General features: G+C 64.2%; 1 protein-coding gene across 4 annotated transcripts in view; it reads right to left on the reverse strand.

Annotated features, from left to right (window-relative positions):
- The window catches only part of UNC13A (unc-13 homolog A), a 44,553-nt gene extending 27,109 nt beyond the window's left edge, over positions 1-17,444 (reverse strand). For 3 of the 4 annotated variants that reach the window (XM_060182261.1, XM_060182260.1, XM_060182258.1), the window contains exons 1-20: positions 17,355-17,444; positions 14,977-15,006; positions 14,656-14,755; positions 14,368-14,485; positions 13,991-14,114; positions 13,471-13,544; positions 12,819-12,873; positions 12,163-12,198; positions 11,462-11,669; positions 10,733-11,257; positions 10,541-10,634; positions 10,166-10,213; positions 9,242-9,285; positions 9,020-9,098; positions 8,708-8,779; positions 8,201-8,420; positions 7,744-7,971; positions 7,132-7,273; positions 6,781-6,950; positions 4,186-4,301 (exon numbers count right to left, since the gene is read on the reverse strand). In XM_060182261.1, coding sequence (XP_060038244.1) covers positions 4,186-4,301; positions 6,781-6,950; positions 7,132-7,273; positions 7,744-7,971; positions 8,201-8,420; positions 8,708-8,779; positions 9,020-9,098; positions 9,242-9,285; positions 10,166-10,213; positions 10,541-10,634; positions 10,733-11,257; positions 11,462-11,669; positions 12,163-12,198; positions 12,819-12,873; positions 13,471-13,544; positions 13,991-14,114; positions 14,368-14,485; positions 14,656-14,755; positions 14,977-15,006; positions 17,355-17,376 — 2,505 coding nt within the window. In that variant the 5' untranslated portion in view covers positions 17,377-17,444. The remainder of the gene's footprint in view (positions 1-4,185; positions 4,302-6,780; positions 6,951-7,131; positions 7,274-7,743; positions 7,972-8,200; positions 8,421-8,707; positions 8,780-9,019; positions 9,099-9,241; positions 9,286-10,165; positions 10,214-10,540; positions 10,635-10,732; positions 11,258-11,461; positions 11,670-12,162; positions 12,199-12,818; positions 12,874-13,470; positions 13,545-13,990; positions 14,115-14,367; positions 14,486-14,655; positions 14,756-14,976; positions 15,007-17,354) is intronic. The other variant, XM_060182262.1, reaches the window with a different exon arrangement.
- Between the last annotated feature and the right edge of the window lie 1,324 nt (positions 17,445-18,768).

Raw genomic sequence — 18,768 nt, forward strand, 5'->3', positions numbered from 1 at the left:
CCACCCGTCCTTCCATCCATCCGTCCATCCCCCATCCACCCACTACCCACCCATTCTCTATCACTGCTTATCCTTCATCCACCGGTCCTTCCATCCATCCGTCCATCCCCCATCCACCCATGACCCACCCATTCTCTATCGCTGCTTATCTTTCATCCACCCGTCCTTCCATCCATCCGTCCATCCCCCATCCACCCACTACCCACCCATTCTCTATCACTGCTTATCCTTCATCCACCCGTCCTTCCATCCATCCGTCCATCCCCCATCCACCCATGACCCACCCATTCTCTATCGCTGCTTATCCTTCATCCACCCGTCCTCCATCCATCCGTCCATCCCCCATCCACCCATGACCCACCCATTCTCTATCACTGCTTATCTTTCATCCACCCGTCCTTCCATCCATCCGTCCATCCCCCATCCACCCATGACCCACCCATTCTCTATCACTGCTTATCCTTCATCCACCCGTCCTTCCATCCATCCGTCCATCCCCCATCCACCCATGACCCACCCATTCTCTATCGCTGCTTATCCTTCATCCACCCGTCCTTCCATCCACCCGTCCATCCCCCATCCACCCACTACCCACCCATTCTCTATCGCTGCTTATCCTTCATCCACCCGTCCTTCCATCCATCCGTCCATCCCCCATCCACCCACTACCCACCCATTCTCTATCACTGCTTATCCTTCATCCACCCGTCCTTCCATCCATCCGTCCATCCCCCATCCACCCATGACCCACCCATTCTCTATCACTGCTTATCCGTCATCCACCCGTCCTCCATCCATCCGTCCATCCCCCATCCACCCACTACCCACCCATTCTCTATCACTGCTTATCCATCATCCATCCGTCCTCCATCCATCCGTCCATCCCCCATCCACCCATGACCCACCCATTCTCTATCGCTGCTTATCCTTCATCCACCCGTCCTTCCATCCACCCGTCCATCCCCCATCCACCCATGACCCACCCATTCTCTATCGCTGCTTATCCTTCATCCACCCGTCCTCCATCCATCCGTCCATCCCCCATCCACCCACTACCCACCCATTCTCTATCGCTGCTTATCTTTCATCCACCCGTCCTTCCATCCATCCGTCCATCCCCCATCCACCCACTACCCACCCATTCTCTATCACTGCTTATCCTTCATCCACCCGTCCTTCCATCCATCCGTCCATCCCCCATCCACCCATGACCCACCCATTCTCTATCGCTGCTTATCCTTCATCCACCCGTCCTTCCATCCATCCGTCCATCCCCCATCCACCCATGACCCACCCATTCTCTATCGCTGCTTATCCTTCATCCACCCGTCCTTCCATCCACCCGTCCATCCCCCATCCACCCATGACCCACCCATTCTCTATCGCTGCTTATCCTTCATCCACCCGTCCTCCATCCATCCGTCCATCCCCCATCCACCCACTACCCACCCATTCTCTATCACTGCTTATCCTTCATCCACCCGTCCTTCCATCCATCTGTCCATCCCCCATCCACCCATGACCCACCCATTCTCTATCGCTGCTTATCCTTCATCCACCCGTCCTTCCATCCACCCGTCCATCCCCCATCCACCCACTACCCACCAATTCTCTATCACTGCTTATCCTTCATCCACCCGTCCTTCCATCCATCCGTCCATCCCCCATCCACCCACTACCCACCCATTCTCTATCACTGCTTATCCATCATCCATCCGTCCTCCATCCATCCGTCCATCCCCCATCCACCCATGACCCACCCATTCTCTATCGCTGCTTATCCTTCATCCACCCGTCCTCCATCCATCCGTCCATCCCCCATCCACCCACTACCCACCCATTCTCTATCACTGCTTATCCTTCATCCACCCGTCCTTCCATCCATCTGTCCATCCCCCATCCACCCATGACCCACCCATTCTCTATCACTGCTTATCCTTCATCCACCCGTCCTTCCATCCACCCGTCCACCCCCCATCCACCCACTACCCACCCATTCTCTATCACTGCTTATCCTTCATCCACCCGTCCTTCCATCCATCCGTCCATCCCCCATCCACCCATGACCCACCCATTCTCTATCGCTGCTTATCCTTCATCCACCCGTCCTCCATCCATCCGTCCATCCCCCATCCACCCACTACCCACCCATTCTCTATCACTGCTTATCCTTCATCCACCCGTCCTTCCATCCATCTGTCCATCCCCCATCCACCCATGACCCACCCATTCTCTATCACTGCTTATCCTTCATCCACCCGTCCTTCCATCCACCCGTCCATCCCCCATCCACCCATGACCCACCCATTCTCTATCACTGCTTATCCTTCATCCACCCGTCCTTCCATCCATCTGTCCATCCCCCATCCACCCATGACCCACCCATTCTCTATCGCTGCTTATCCGTCATCCACCCGTCCTTCCATCCACCCGTCCATCCCCCATCCACCCACTACCCACCCATTCTCTATCGCTGCTTATCCTTCATCCACCCGTCCTTCCATCCATCCGTCCATCCCCCATCCACCCACTACCCACCCATTCTCTATCACTGCTTATCCTTCATCCACCCGTCCTTCCATCCACCCGTCCATCCCCCATCCACCCATGACCCACCCATTCTCTATCGCTGCTTATCCTTCATCCACCCGTCCTCCATCCATCCGTCCATCCCCCATCCACCCATGACCCACCCATTCTCTATCACTGCTTATCCTTCATCCACCCGTCCTTCCATCCACCCGTCCATCCCCCATCCACCCATGACCCACCCATTCTCTATCGCTGCTTATCCTTCATCCACCCGTCCTCCATCCATCCGTCCATCCCCCATCCACCCATGACCCACCCATTCTCTATCACTGCTTATCCTTCATCCACCCGTCCTCCATCCATCCGTCCATCCCCCATCCACCCATGACCCACCCATTCTCTATCACTGCTTATCCTTCATCCACCCGTCCTCCATCCACCCGTCCATCCCCCATCCACCCACTACCCACCCATTCTCTATCACTGCTTATCCTTCATCCACCCGTCCTTCCATCCATCCGTCCATCCCCCATCCACCCATGACCCACCCATTCTCTATCACTGCTTATCCATCATCCATCCGTCCTTCCATCCATCCGTCCATCCCCCATCCACCCATGACCCACCCATTCTCTATCACTGCTTATCCTTCATCCACCCGTCCTTCCATCCATCCGTCCATCCCCCATCCACCCATGACCCACCCATTCTCTATCACTGCTTATCCGTCATCCACCCGTCCTTTCATCCACCTGTCCATCCCCCATCCACCCACCCACTACCCACCCATTCTCTATCACTGCTTATCCGTCATCCACCCGTCCTTCCATCCATCCGTCCATCCCCCATCCACCCATGACCCACCCATTCTCTATCACTGCTTATCCTTCATCCACCCGTCCTTCCATCCATCCGTCCATCCCCCATCCACCCATGACCCACCCATTCTCTATCGCTGCTTATCCATCATCCACCCGTCCTTCCATCCATTCGTCCATCCCCCATCCACCCATGACCCACCCATTCTCTATCGCTGCTTATCCTTCATCCACCCGTCCTCCATCTTCCCTTCTTCCAACTGCCCCCCCAACCCACCCATCTATCCACCGCATCTTTTATTATTCTCTTTACTTATTGGGTAGAGATAGTCAGAAATCGAGGGGGGAGGAGAGACAGAGACCCCTGCAGCCCTCACAAAGCTTCCCCCCTGCAGGTGGCGGCCAGGGGCTTGAACCTGGGTCCTTGTGCACTGTGACATGTGCGCTCAACCAGGCACACCACACACGGCCCTTCTCATGCCCATATTTCAAATCACCCACCCACTATGCATATGCCCCTCCACCTTTCTATCTGATCTCTACCTAGTCATCCATCCATCCATCAGTCCATCCTTCCATCCATCCAACAAACTGAATTCTCTCCAGGAGCCCCCAGATTGCTGAAAAGATGGACACACACACACACCATCTCTGAGTGTCCAGGACTAGGACCCATGGGAACTGAAGGTCAGCCTGGAGGTCAGGGAGGGCTCCCTGGAGGAGGGGGCCTGGACACTGGACCACGATGAGTGGTGGGAACCTTCCAGGAGTGGCAAGGGCGCCCGGGACAGACTCAGAGGTGGGAGTGTGGACGGTGTGGTGGGCAGGTGCTGACCTCGTGCAGGCAGGTGTACTGGACGTGATAGGGGGCCACTTTCTCCTCGCCCTTGATCTCCACGCTGATGTGCAGCCGGATGGCTCCGGACACAGCCGATTTGTCCGTCCGCTTGTCTGCAGGGCAGACAGGGTGGGGGCAGCATTCACGGTTGCCCGGCCTCTCCTGAAGCCCCGAGACCCCCGGGGAGGTACCCGGGGCCTCCGCCAAAACTGGCCTCGCCTCCCGGTCTTGGTTGGTTTTGTTTTTGAAGGAGCAAGAGAGAAAGAGACCCACAGCCCTGCTCCCCGACCCACAGAGCCTCCCCGGTGCCAGCCATGGTGCCGCCCTGGGCCTCGCGGGTAGTGAGGTGTGAGCTCTACCTACTGTGGCCTGAGTTTAATACTGTGTGAAGGTGGGGTTAAATGTCTAACAGAGTGGAGTCTTACAGTACCCAGCCCCCGTGAGGCTGGGGTCCAGAGATCCCCTACTCCGTGAGGCTGGGGTGCACAGACCCCTAACCCGTGAGGCTGGGGTCCAGAGATCCCCTACCCCGTGAGGCTGGGGTCCACAAGCCCCTACCCCGTGAGGCTGGGGTGCACAGACCCCTAACCTGTGAGACTGGGGTGCACAGACCCCCTACCCCGTGAGGCTGGAGTGCACAGACCCCTACCCCGTGAGGCTGGGGTGCACAGACCCCTACCCCTGTGAGGCTGGGGTGCACAGACCCCTACCCCTGTGAGGCTGGGGTCCACAGACCCCTACCCCGTGAGGCTGGGGTGCACAGATCCCCCTACCCCGTGAGGCTGGGGTCCACAGACCCCTACCCCGTGAGGCTGGGGTGCACAGACCCCTACCCCGTGAGGCTGGGGTGCACAGACCCCTACCCCGTGAGGCTGGGGTGCACAGATCCCCCTACCCCGTGAGGCTGGGGTGCACAGACCCCCTACCCCCGTGAGGCTGGGGTGCACAGACCCCCTACCCTGTGAGGCTGGGGTCCACAACCCCCTACTCCGTGAGGCTGGGGTGCACAGACCCCTACCCCTGTGAGGCTGGGGTCCACAGACCCCTACCCCGTGAGGCTGGGGTGCACAGATCCCCCTACCCCGTGAGGCTGGGGTCCACAGACCCCAACCCCGTGAGGCTGGGGTGCACAGACCCCCTACCCCCGTGAGGCTGGGGTCCACAACCCCCTACCCCGAGAGGCTGGCGTCCACAACCCCCTACCCCGTGAGGCTGGGGTGCACAGATCCCCCTACCCCGTGAGGCTGGGGTCCACAGACCCCTACCCCGTGAGGCTGGGGTGCACAGACCCCCTACCCCGTGAGGCTGGGGTCCAGAGATCCCCTACCCAGTGAGGCTGGGGTCCACAAGCCCCTACCCCGTGAGGCTGGGGTGCACAGACCCCTACCCCGTGAGACTGGGGTGCACAGACCCCCTACCCCGTGAGGCTGGAGTGCACAGACCCCTACCCCGTGAGGCTGGGGTGCACAGACCCCTACCCCTGTGAGGCTGGGGTCCACAGACCCCTACCCCGTGAGGCTGGGGTGCACAGATCCCCAGCCCCGTGAGGCTGGGGTCCACAGACCCCTACCCCGTGAGGCTGGGGTGCACAGACCCCCTACCCTGTGAGGCTGGGGTCCACAGACCCCTACCCCGTGAGGCTGGGGTGCACAGATCCCCCTACCCCGTGAGGCTGGGGTCCACAGACCCCTACCCCGTGAGGCTGGGGTGCACAGACCACTACCCCGTGAGGCTGGGGTGCACAGACCCCTACCCCGTGAGGCTGGGGTGCACAGATCCCCTACCCCGTGAGGCTGGGGTGCACAGACCCCCTACCCTGTGAGGCTGGGGTCCACAACCCCCTACTCCGTGAGGCTGGGGTGCACAGACCCCTACCCCTGTGAGGCTGGGGTCCACAGACCCCTACCCCGTGAGGCTGGGGTGCACAGATCCCCCTACCCCGTGAGGCTGGGGTCCACAGACCCCAACCCCGTGAGGCTGGGGTGCACAGACCCCTACCCCTGTGAGGCTGGGGTGCACAGACCCCCTACCCCCATGAGGCTGGGGTGCACAGACCCCCTACCCTGTGAGTCTGGGGTCCACAGACCCCTACCCGGTGAGGCTGGGGTGCACAGACCCCCTACCCCGTGAGGCTGGGGTCCACAGACCCCTAACCCGTGAGGCTGGGGTGCACAGATCCCCCTATCCCATGAGGCTGGGGTCCACAGACCTCTACCCCGTGAGGCTGGGGTGCACAGATCCCCCTACCCTGTGAGGCTGGGGTGCACAGACCCCCTACCCCGTGAGGCTGGGGTCCACAGACCCCTACCCCTGTGAGGCTGGGGTCCACAGACCCCTACCCCTGTGAGGCTGGGGTGCACAGACCCCTACCCCTGTGAGGCTGGGGTCCACACACCCCTACCCTGTGAGGCTGGGGTGCACAGATCCCCCTACCCCGTGAGGCTGGGGTCCACAGACCCCTACCCCTGTGAGGCTGGGGTGCACAGACCCCCTACCCCGTGAGGCTGGGGTCCATGGGCCCTCCCCTCCTGACACTGGGGTTCAGATCCCAGTCCGCGGCTGGGTGGAGCCCTCCCCGGCGCCGGCACTCACCTAGGTTGTACCAGACGTCCATCTCCCCGCTCAGCGTGCGCACCTCGATGATGGTCTGGCCCAGGAAGTCGTCGGACTCTCTCTTGAAGCGCTGCTTCACTCGGGACTTGATGTCATCGTCCTCATCCCACACCCGCACCTTGATGCGGTCTGAGGAGTTGTGGCACTCGCTGGGGGCCGGGGGTGCGGTCAGGGCCGGCGGGGTGTCCCCGGGCCCGCAGAGCCCCATGTGCGCCCCGCCCCGCCCCGCCCGCAGAGCCCCATGTACGCCCCCGCCCCGCCCCCGCCCCGCCCCGCCCCGCCCGCAGAGCCCCATGTACGCCCCGCCCCGCCCCGCCCCGCCCCGCTCACAAGTGGAAGTTCTCCTCCCAGATGGGGTTGAGGTTCCCGTAGATGGTCTTGGTGCGCTTCTTCGTCTTGCCCACCTGCACCGTCACGTACGGATCGCTGGAACCCGTCTTGTCCTTGGCCTGCAGGCCCTGCGCGCACACCACTGCAGGCACACGTGGACGGCTCGGGGCGGCGCCTCCACCTCCAGGAAGCCCTCCCTGACTGCACGTGGGCCGCTAGCCCTGCGGGGAACACGCTCTGGGGAGCTCCAGGTCCTGTGATGCCCCCCCACACATACACATACAGTGACTGGGCTCACCAACGCCCCCTGCAGACCCTGCTCCTCTCAGCCCTGCAGGGGCTTCCAGAGGACCTTCCTACATAAGCCAGCCCCCCACCCCCAGCAGGGAGCAAACTCGAACCCGGGGCCTCGTGCCAGCAGGCGAGTGCTCTACCCCCTGGCTCCTCCACGTGGAGCCTCTTCGTGGGGGTGGATCTGAGGGCTCACTATGCAAGGGAGGCCCAGACCGAGGGTCCCGATACAAACCAGGGCGGGGGGCGTGCCAGGCCCCGTGGGCCCTGATGGGGTCCCTCACCCTCACTGATGGGGCCCCCGCGCCCCTCGCGCCGCACCCGTGATGCTGATCTTGGCCGACCACTTGGAGGTGCCATCCAGCACGCTCTGCTTGACCGCCTTCATCTGCTGGGTGTGCGCCGACCGCGTCACGGCGAAGATCTCCTGGATGAGCTCGAAGATCTCCGGCTTGTTGCGCTCTCGGATCTTCATGCGGTCCTTGAGCACCATGATGATGTTCTGCGTGCGGTCCTCCGCGCCGTGCTTCGAGCTCTTCTCGGCCGCGCCTGCCCCACACCCGCACCCACGTGGCTGGGTGCCAGAGGCAGGTGCCGGCCCTGGCCGCCCAATTAACCCCGCCCCAAGGACTGGCCCCGCCCACCGAAATAGCCCCGCTCACCGAACTAGCCCCGCCCACCGAAATAGCCCCGCCCAGGGGCTCGCCCCGCCCACCGAAATAGCCCCGCCCATCGAACTGGCCCCGCCCCAGAGGCTGGCCCCGCCCACGCCGCTCACGCTGCAGGCAGTCGGCATTGAGCAGGTCCTGGCACTTCTCGTGGCACTTGACTCCGCACTCGGTGCAGCGCATGCCCTGGCGCGCGATGCCCCACAGCAGCCCCTCGCACTCGTAGCAGTAGGTGGGCGTGGTCGCCGTCCACACCTCGAAGTTGTGCGGCGTGGTGCAGGAGATGGGGTAGATCAGGGCCTGCAGCGTCTTCTTGTACACGTGGTTCTTCTGCGGGGCAGCCAGGCAGGCACAGGAAGGGGGCGTCTCACAAGACCCCTAGTCCTCCCCCCGGAGACCCCAGTCTCCCCTCCAAACCCAAGGCTCCCTTCCAACTCCCAGCCTACCCCAGGGGCCACCAGCCCCCCCTGGGGACCCCCAGCCGATCCCAGGGACCACCAAGACCCCCCGGGGACCCCCAGAAGTCTTCCCTGGACCCTCAGCCTACCCCAGGAATCCGCCAGGCCCCGTTGGGGACCCCCAGCCGCCCCAGAGGGCCCCCAGCTCGCAGTGCTCACCAGCTCCTCATTGTCAAGCGTGCTGGACGCCAGGGCCGACGTGATCCCCGCTTTCCGGGACTGCACCAGGGACTGGGGGCGCAGAGGTGCAGGGGTTCAGGGGCGCCGAGCCCAGGACCACAGGAGGCGAGCTGTCCCCCGCACCTCCACCCGGGCCCAGCCCCAGCCCCCAGAGTGCGCTCACTCACCATGGCCTGAGGGTGGGCGGCAGGGGCGGAAGGCAAAGGGTTAGTCCTTTACTTTTCCCGGGGTTCCCTCACCCCCTCACCCCAGGACGGCATGCCCAGCGGGGGGGGGGGACTCCGGACTCACCAGATCGCTGACCAGGGGGATGGGTTTCCTCTTGCGGATGTCAGGCATGCTGTCAATGATGATCAGACCACCGCCGGGCCTGTGGGACATACAGGGGCGGGGCTCGAACCCAGGGCCTCGCACTGGCCGGGCCATCTCCCCACCTTCCTGCTGAGGAAGAGAGGGGAGAGCAAGAGACAGGGAGAGACACCGCCAACCCACGCTGGAGGGACTGTCACTCACCCGCCTTTGAACCACAGCGACTTGGACTCCCCTTCTCCCCGAGCCTGCAGGACAGACAACCGCAGCTCACCCATCCAGAAATCGGGGTGAGGGGAGAGTCTGTCAGCCTCCCACCTCACTGAACCCAGGGAGGACGGAGGGAGAAAGAGAGAGACAGGGGGAGGAAGAGAGAGAGAGAGGGAGAGACACCATAGCACTGGAGTTGCCCCTGGTGCCAGGGAACCTGCCATGGAGGCCAGGGCTGAACGGTGCGGATAGCAAGGCAGGCTCCCTAGCCAGCAAGCTAGTCCTCCGGCCCGCCCTCGACTGTCATTTGATAAGAAGTGTTGCCTCCTCTTGGGGCCCTCCCAGATTGCGTCTCAGGTAGGTACACTCACTTATTTCTCTGCTCCCATCATAGCTCCCTTACCCAGGGAGGGCTGCTGTCTTTGCATTTTGTAACTTTATACATTTATTTATTTACTCATTCATTCACTGATTGTCCTCGCTGGGGCCTCACCGCTCCAGGCCAGCGTTTTCAGGCAGAGATGGACACGGGGAGAGACACCGCCACAGTGAAGATGTGGTGGTGGGCGTGGCTTGGCTGTCTGTGGGCGGGACCAGGCTGGAGCTGGGTGCAGAGCTGGGCGTGGTCTTATGTAACTGCCCCCCTCGTGTGGGCGTGGCCTAGCAGTGTGTGGGAGGGGCTGGATGGAACCAGGGGTGGGCGGGGTCAGCTTCCTGCAGGCGGGGTCTGTTGGATAGGGAGGGGGCGGGGTGGAAATTCTGTAGCATGAAGGGCGGAGCTTGTCTAGGACACATGTGTCCCCAAGCTGGTGGGGACAGGGCCTAACAGGTGGCGCTCACGCTGGGCGGGGCCTCTGGATGGACGGCGGCCTGACCTAGCTGTCAGGCAGTGCTCTGGCTGCAATGGACGGAGCCTACCTGGACGGATGGCTTGCTGAGCGGGTCTGACTGTTGTGGGCGTGGCTTCTGGGGATGAGGCGTGGTCAAGTTGGTGTGGGCGGGGCCTGGCTGTAAGGCAGTGCTCTGGGCGGAGCCTGACTTGTGGGCGTGACAGGGTGGTATGGCATGGGTGGGGCCTGGCTGGCATGGGCGGGGTTTCTGAGGGTCTGGCCTGCAGGTGTGCGGGTGTCTGGTGAGGGCGTGACCCGGTGGTGTGGGCGGGGCCTTCAGAGTGGGAGTGGTGTCTGGGGCGGGGCACGGGTATGGATGGGGTCAGCTGTGGATGTGGTCTTGTGGGCGGAGCCTTGTGGGGGCGTGGCCCTGGACACGTGGGTGTAGTCGTCCCCCCCTTACCTCCTGCAGCTGCATCCGGACCCTGTTGAAGACTCGCAGCCAGTTGGCCTTGGCCCTGGACATGGAGTCCTGGCCCTCGAGGCTCTCCTGCGGCCTGCAAGGGAGACGGAGACCAGAGTCACTCTGAGGTCCAGGGCCAGTTCCCCCCAGCCCTCGGCCGCCCAAAGGCAGCATGGTCTTAGCCCCCCTTACCCTTCCTCATCCTTGGGGGGCTCGGGTTTGGCTACACGCTCTGCTGGGGGTGTCTCCTCTGGGCCGGGCGGCTCCAGGGCCTCAGGGGGGCCCTTGTCCTCTTGGGGGGCAGCCGGCGGGAAGCTGAGGCGCTTGAAGTCCTTGGACTCAGACACAGCGACCATCTCCTGGGCATACCTGACCAGGTCATCCGGCACCTCCTCCTCTTCTTCCTCCTCTTCATCCTCCGGTAGCTCCTCGTCCTCCAGCTCCTCCTCCTCCTCCAGCTCCTCCTCCTCCTCCTCCAGGTAGTCCTCCAGGTCTTCCTCCAGGTCTCCGTCCAGCTCGTCCTCGTCCTGGTCCCAGCGTGGCGAGTCCTTGTGGTAGCTGACGGAGCTGTGGCAGGAGTGGTAGGAGTCCCGGTCGCGCTCGTCCTCCAGCTCAGAGCCCTGCAGGCTCGCTGCATCTGGGTCCAGGTCCTCGCTCAGCTGCGAGCTGCCCTGGCTCAGCTCCCCCGACGAGGCGTAGTGGCTGCTGCCTGTGGGGCTGCGGGGACAGCGGCCAGGGTCAGGGGCCAGGGGGCAGTGGCAGGGAGGATAGAGGTCAGGGAGCAGGGGGCAAGCGTGGGGGATGGGGATCAGGGGACAGTGGACAAGGGACAGGAGTGAGGGGCCAGTGGGCACAAGGACAGGGGCACCAGGGGGCCCGGAGGTCGGAGGCCTGTGGGGCCAGGAGGTCCCTGACAGCCACCTGAGCCCACGCGGCTCGAAGTCCCCGTCGTAGCTGGGCACGGAGTCCTCGTAGGCGTCCCGGGAGCCGAGCGGCGGCGGCCGCACCGCGTACTGGTGCACCGAGGCGTTGGGCTGCGAGGTTGTGTAGTAGGGTGGCGGCATGCTGCTGCTCGTCTCACTGCGGTAGTCGCTGTCCCTGTCATCCACCGCACTGTCCGGGTCATCGTCTGGGGGACAGAGCGGACAGACAGGGTACAGGCTGGGGGCCCCAATGGCTTCTTGGACCTGGGGAGGCCAGGAACCTCGGGAGAGGGATCCAGACTGAAAGCAGAGGAGGCAGGACCCTGGGCCATATTAGCAGAGGTATAGGTGTTAGAAGGAAGGAGGTGAAACCTCTCCTTTGCCTGGGGGGGGGGGGGTCAGACTGGACCTCGTGTTAGGAGAGGTGCCCCCAGCAAAGGAATCAGAGGAGTGAGCTGGGGAATCTCTCTCTCTCTGGGAGTGGTGGTCTTCCCCCTGGGGAAATTACAGGAAGGATGCTGGGAGCTGGGGTCTCTGGCTAGACAGCCTCTGTCTGAAATCCTCTCCCTCCCCCAGCCCCCCGGGGGTCACTTCCAAGGGGACAGAAAGATGGGGAGCAGGGAAAGGGGGTCCCTGTGCCGAGCAGGGGTCCCGACCTCCAGTCAGAGGGTCTCACAACCCCCTGAGCCCCCCACTTACTCTGCTGGTCACCCCAGCCGAAATAACCCCAATTGCCTGTGGAGAGAAGGGACAGAGGTCATCAAGGGGGGCCAGCATTCTCTGTGTCTGGCCCGAGTTTGAGCCTAAGTTAGACTCCAGTAACAGAAACCCTCCTCCCATGCGGCCCCCTCCCCCGCCCTGACCGGGTGACACCCCCCCCCCCAGCATAACCCAGCGGTTCGGGCACACGTCCTGCTGTGCGTGAGGCCCCGGTTTGAGCCCCAACGCCACATGGGAGAGCCATAGACAGCACCAGGGGAAGCTCCACGGCAGAGACACTGCCTTGGTCTGTGGAGACCAGGTCTGGTGTGTGTGTGTGTGTGTGTGTGTGTGTGTGTGTGTAGGGCTGTGGGTGTCCCCCACAGCGCCAAGACTGACCTATGCTCCAGAGAGCTCTAGCCTGGGGGGCCATGGAAAGAGAAACAGGCTGGGGGGGAGGGAGTCCCTCAGACCCGGGTTCAAATCCCAGCCCTGCCCAATGCCAAGGGAGAGACCTGGGAGAAGGGCTGGTCCCCATGGGGGCTCCATCTCTCTGCTTTTTAGACTGAGGGGCACTGTGTGAGGACTCCCCCAGAACAGGGGGCTCCCCTGGGATGCTGGGGGGCTTGAGCCTGGGGCCGACGCGGAGGACTTACAGCACTGGTTGCTGGGGACTGCCAGAGGCTTGTCTTGGTCATCCTGGAAAGAGTACTTGGTGGGGGGAGAGGGAGAGGGTTACTGGGGGGGCACCACCCTGTCCTGACCACCCCCTTAAGCCCCTCAAATCCTCACCCTCTGGAGAAGGACACAGACACTGGGGTGGGGGGCAGGGCGAGAATGGCCAGGGGAGAGCACACAGCACCCCAGGAACAAGGCCCTGGGTTCGAGCCCTGGTAGCACATGGGAAGACCATGTGTTACACTAGGGGGAGCTCCTTGGATGGCGGGGGCGGGGCTGCGTGGTATCTCCTGCCTCTGTCTCTCTCGCTGAGTAAATGAGTCGGTTCTTTCCGCCCGCTCAGCGCTGGGGCTCGGTGTCCGCTCCGCTCCGCTCTGCTGGGCCCCGTGGTTTTCTGCTGTCTCCTCATAGAGATGGAGAGACAGAGACAGACAGAGACAGAGAGAGGAGAGACACACCAGCCACTCTCGACCACCCATGAAGCTCCCCTGGGTTACTGTGCGGCTGCCAAGGGCTCAAACCCAGGGCCTTGCACATTCAGGGAACAAAGAAGGGGGGAAAAACCAAAGAGAGAGAGCCAGGCAGAAGCAGAGAGACAGAAAGACCGGATAGGGGTGTGGAGGGGACCACCTCGTCCTGGTCCCGCATGGCGTTCAGCTGCTCCAGCTTCTTGGCCCAGTAGCGCGCCTCCTCCTCAGGGATGTCTGGGGGGCACACAGGGTGTCAGCTGGTGGGGGTCTGTCTCATCTCCTCCAGATGTAGCAGGGGCCCAGGTGGGTGCCGGTGGGAGGGAAGAGGCTCCCTCACTAGTCTGTGTCTGTCATTGTCTTTCAATCTCTCCCCCCCAGAACCCAGGACCGGAGCCTGGGGGATGGGCACCGGCCGGCCCCCCTCCACTTAGGCCCCCACCTGCCCCCACCTCTGGGGTGCCCCCCACCCCACCCTTCACCTGCGATTCCCTGTTTCTCTGGCCCTGCCCCATCGCTGGCCCCGCCCCCAGCTTGCCCCGCCCCACCAGCCGTCCCGCCCCTCAGCTTGCCCGCCCCAGCCCATATCTGACCCCGCCCCTCCGCTGGCCCCGCCCCATCTTCTGGCCCCGCCCCATCAGCCGTCCCGCCCCTCCGCTGGTCCCGCCCCCGGCCCCGCCCACCCAGCGGCAGCTCGAAGCGGGTGTCCAGCAGGATGCTGTGGCAGGTGGGGTCCCGGGTGCCGCAGATCTCGCTGTCCGCCATGATCACCTGCGAGTCCAACGTCAGCCACTCCCCGGGGCCCTCCTGGAGGCGGGGGGCGGCGTGAGGACCTTGGGGTGCGGCCCTCACCCCCAACCCAGAGGCCCCTCCACTTGGCCCCAGTGAGACCCTCAGGTGAGGGGAGTGAGGCAGAGGAGGGGGGGGTCTGGGATGTGATGGACAGGGGAATCCTCAGCCCCAAGGAGCCCCCGGGAGGAGGAGGAAGAGGCTGTGACTGAGGGGGGTCCCACCCCGCCTCCCAGAGAATGGGGGTCCCAGGCTGTGACGGGGTCCGCACCTCATTGGACTGCCGGATGGTCCTCAGTGGGACCCACACGGTGCCCACCATGGTGTCCCAGATGAGCCCCTTGTTCCACACCTCCACCATCAGCCCCAGGTCCAGACGGCTGATCTCGCTGCAGGGCGAGAGGGGCAGGACTCAGAGCACCCCCAGAACCCGGGTGGACAGCCGGGAGGAGGCGGATCCTGGGCCTGGGTAGGAGAGGAGGGGAGGGGGGAGGAGGAGACGGAGGAGGAAGAGGAGGAGGACTGGGAGGAGAAGGCGAAGGAGGAGGAGTGCTCTCACAACATGAAGTCCTGCTCCCAGCTGGGCTGGTTGCCCCGCACTGCGATGGTCGTGCTCTTCACGTTCTGCACCTTGAGCGTCACGTACGTGTTAAACTTCTCTGCGTGGGGGGCAGGGGGCAGGGGTCAGGGGTCTCCGCACCCCCACCGGCCCGGCCCCCTGCCCCCGGCTGCCCCAGGTCGACAGGGGTCACTCTGGGCCCCCCCCCAGCGGCTCAGTGTGAACCCCCCACAGCCGGGGGTCTGGGGAGACCTGAAACTGCTCCCGTCCCAGAGACGCTCTCCCAGAGATGGGCGGGTGGACGGACGACAGACCCCTTACCTTGGGCTCCGTCAAACTTGGCTTTTTTGACTGTGGAGAGAGAGACAGAGGCAGAGACAGGGAGGGGAGAGGGGGAGAAAGACAGAGACACGGACAAGAAGGAGAGATGGAGACAAAGGTGGAGGAGAAGGGATCCACGGGAGGGAAATAATGAGGATGAAGACAGAGGAGGTGAGACATACAGAGACAGAGAGACGGGGAGGGAGAGACACAAGGAGAGAAGGGACAAGAGACAGCCATCAGACAGAAATACAGGCAGATCTAGCGGGCAAGCAGCTTTGGACTCGGAGGCCTCAGCCCCGAACCCCCTTTTCCTCTCAATCCCAACTCCCCCTCTGCCAGCTCAGTGGCTCATTCTTCACAACCGAACAGGAGTCAAGATTCCCAGCCTCCTGCAGGAAGTCCTCCAGGATTGTTTAAGGAACCAAGGAGGGGGTGCCAGGGGAGGACAATTACCAGTGGACCCCCAACTCCCTTCCCCTGCCAGCCTCCCAAGACCTGCTTCCAAGCTGCACCCACCAGCTGCACCCCAACACTGTGTGCTCCACCAGGTCTCACCCCCACAGAGGGGAGGGGGTAGAGGGAGGGCTTCCTTCTCTCTCTTGTCTCCATCTCTCTGTCTCTGTCTCTCCCCCTGGTCCCACTCCATCAGCACACAGTCTCTGCCCAGGTCCCCCCCCTCCCCGTCAGCCCCGCCCCTGCGGTCGGTCACAGGCCAGGAGCTCTGAGAGCTATTTATAACGCGACAGCCTGGCTGGGACGTCACCGGGTCACCACCACCACCACCACCACTGTCACTGGCCTGGACGCCTCTGGGTCCCTCTGCTCAGCCTGGGCCCTGGATAGGGTACCAGGGGGCAGCCAGGGCCATTGAGTGAGGAGAGATGGCCGCCACTCTGCCAGCCTGGGAGCCTCCCGCGTGGCGCTGGGGCCTGGTGCATGGCAAGGCGTGCTCTCTGCCATCTGGGGGGCCCTAAGGGTGCAGGCAGCCTGAGCTGGGGGGCACGGCCCAGAGCAGGGGCGCGGGGACTGCAGGAAGGAGCTGTCTGGAACCTTCTTGGGGGCAGAGGGGGGCTGCTGTTCCCCGGTACATGCAGTGCAGCTGTCAGCTCAGCCGTCCCAGTGCCGGGGTGCCCGGGTTCGAGGTGTGCCGGGCCAGGCCGCCCCCCTGCAGGGCACCTCCTTGAGGCCCCAGCCCCCCTCTTCCAGGGCCAGCAGCAGAGGTCAGCCCCCCAGCACCCACACGGGAGGGCGGGCTGCCGTTTCTCCACTTTGGGGGGGTCAGTGCAGGGTCCCCACCCCACGTGCAGCTGCCTGACCCCACGGACAGAGGACAGACGGATGAACAGACAGATGGATGGAAGAGGGGTGATGGTAGATGGTGGGTGGACGGATGGATGGAGGATAGACAGGTGGGGCTGGGTGGACGGTGGGTGGACTTCTACTTGGGCAGGTAGATTGACAGAATAGGTGCATGGATGGATGGACAGATGGACGATGGACAGCAGTGGACTTCTGTCTGGGTGGGAAATGCAGGAAGAGGCAGGGCTGTCTGAAGGGAGGCACAGGGTGGGGGGAGGGTGGGGGAGGATGGACAGATGGACAGGGAGGAGAGTGAGTTAGTGGTCATCATCGACAGGGGTGGGAGAGAGGAGGGTGAGTGCAGGGGGGAAGGTGGGAGAGGGGAGGGTGGGAGCACGGTGGTGGGTGGGGGCGCGGCGCCTTTAAGACGGAGGCGGGCGGCCGTGGGGGGTGAGTTTGTGAATGGAGGGGGGAGGGGAGCGAGCCCCAGCCCCAGCCCCAGCCCCCCAAACGTGTGGGGTTCAGCGACACCCCAGACTTTTCTTCGCCAAGGGAGGAGCCACAGCGGCGGTCTGGGGGCGCAGGTGCGGCCCCCCAGCGCGGGCCTCGGCGCAGATGGCGCGGACCCCCGAAATAGCCGCACCCCACCTTCCTCCCTAGGGCGCAGGTGGCTAAGTGAGGGGGCGGCCCGCGAAGTGCGGGTGTTGCCGCACCCCCATGGCGGAGGAGCGACCGGAAGCGGCTCTGGCGGGGGGAGGGGCGGGGCCGGCAGCCCCCAGAGAGCCCCCCACCCGCACCCCAGGATTTGGGGGCCCCACCCCTGGCGAGCTCGCGGTGAGCCCCAGGGACCCCGTGCCCCGGCTCTGCCAGAACTGGGGGACCCCCGTCCCCGGGCACCCCACTTGCAGCTCCAGGTCGGGGCGGCGTCCGTGCGGCCCCCTCCCGAGGGGCCCGGCGCCGGCTCCAGCAGAGCCCCCAGGCCCCGCCGGCGTGCGGGCGCCCCCTCCCCGCCCCGAGTCCGCCGCCCCCCCGCCGGGGCGCCCTGGGTGAGGGTCCCGGAGCAGCGCCCCGCTCACCTCCCACGCACAGCAGCGACATGTCTCCGGGGCGCGGCGCCGCGCGGGCTCAGCGGGGCATGGCGGGCAGGGCGCGGGGCGCAGACTCGGGTGCGATGGGGCCGCTCACGCCCCGGCCCGGCCGCCCGCCATCTTGCTTCAGCACCGGGGGGGCGGACAGCGCCTGACGCGGCGGCGGGGCGGGGCTCCCCGGGACTGGGGGCGCAGGGGCGGAGCTCCCCGGGACTGGGGGCGCAGGGGCGGAGCTCCCCGGGACTGGGGGCGCAGGGGCGGGGCTCCCCGGGACTGGGGGCGCAGCTCCCCGGGACTGGGGGCGCAGGGGCGGGGCTCCCCGGGACTGGGGGCGCAGGGGCGGAGCTCCCCGGGACTGGGGGCGCAGGGGCGGGGCTCCCCGAGACTGGGGGCGCAGGGGCGGGGCTCCCCGGGACTGGGGAGTCAGGGGCGGGGCTCCGGGAGAATGGGTGCACCGGCGGAGACGGGGGTGGGGGGGTGGGGGGGTGTGGGTGTGTGGGTGTGGGGGGAGTGGGGGGAGTGGGGCTGCGGGCGGATCCCGTCTGGAGGATGAGGCCTCACCAATTCAGAGGTGGGGTTTCCCCAGCCCTTGGGGTTCCCCAATTTGAGGTAGGGGCTCCTCAACTCACAGGTGGGGCTGCCTGACCCCAGGCGCTTCCTTGGAGGGGGTCCTCTCAGAAGTGGGGCTCCCTAAGCCGAGGGGTTCCCCTGACCTACCCTGGACACTGGGGCACAAGGTGGGACTCCCCAGTGCTAAGTGAGGGCTCCCCTTACCAGAGGTGGGACTCCAGTGCTTAAATGAGGGCTCCCCTTATCAGAGGTGGGGCTCCCTGACCACAGGCGCCTCCTTTGGGTAAACCTCTCAGAAGTGGGACTCCACAGCCCTGGGGGTTCTCCGACCAGGGCTGCAGCAGATAGGGGTGGAGGACAGCTATTGCCTCCGTGTGCCCCCCATCTCTCCTTCTAGGGTCTCTGCTTCTTCCTAGCAGTCACCAGGCCCGTGTGTCTGAATATCGCCTGTGGGTTGCCAGCAAACTCCTCTTCAGTCAGCAGTGCCCTGTGTGAACACCCCCTCATCTAGGAAGCCCACCCTGACTGCCCTACACAGAGGCTGCCTTGACTTCTCTGGGCTCTCCCAACCCCCAGTCCTTCTGGGTTCCTTCCTGACCCCCCATAAGCACAGCTGCCCACCTCTTCTTCTCACGTGCCCCTTCCCCCCAGAGCAACTGTTTCAGAGACACCCCCAGAGAGGGAGGGACACCGCAGCGGGAAGCCTTCCCCAGTGCAGTTGCAGCTGGCCTTGAACCTGGATCCTGCCATGGTGAAACAGGTGAGCTATTTCACTGGCTCTGCTATTTTTTTTTTTCCTTAAAGAAGCTTATTGATTTTTTTGTTTTCCCAG

The sequence above is a fragment of the Erinaceus europaeus genome, chromosome 23 (assembly GCF_950295315.1).
Source record: "Erinaceus europaeus chromosome 23, mEriEur2.1, whole genome shotgun sequence".
Classification (NCBI taxonomy): Eukaryota; Metazoa; Chordata; class Mammalia; order Eulipotyphla; family Erinaceidae; genus Erinaceus; species Erinaceus europaeus.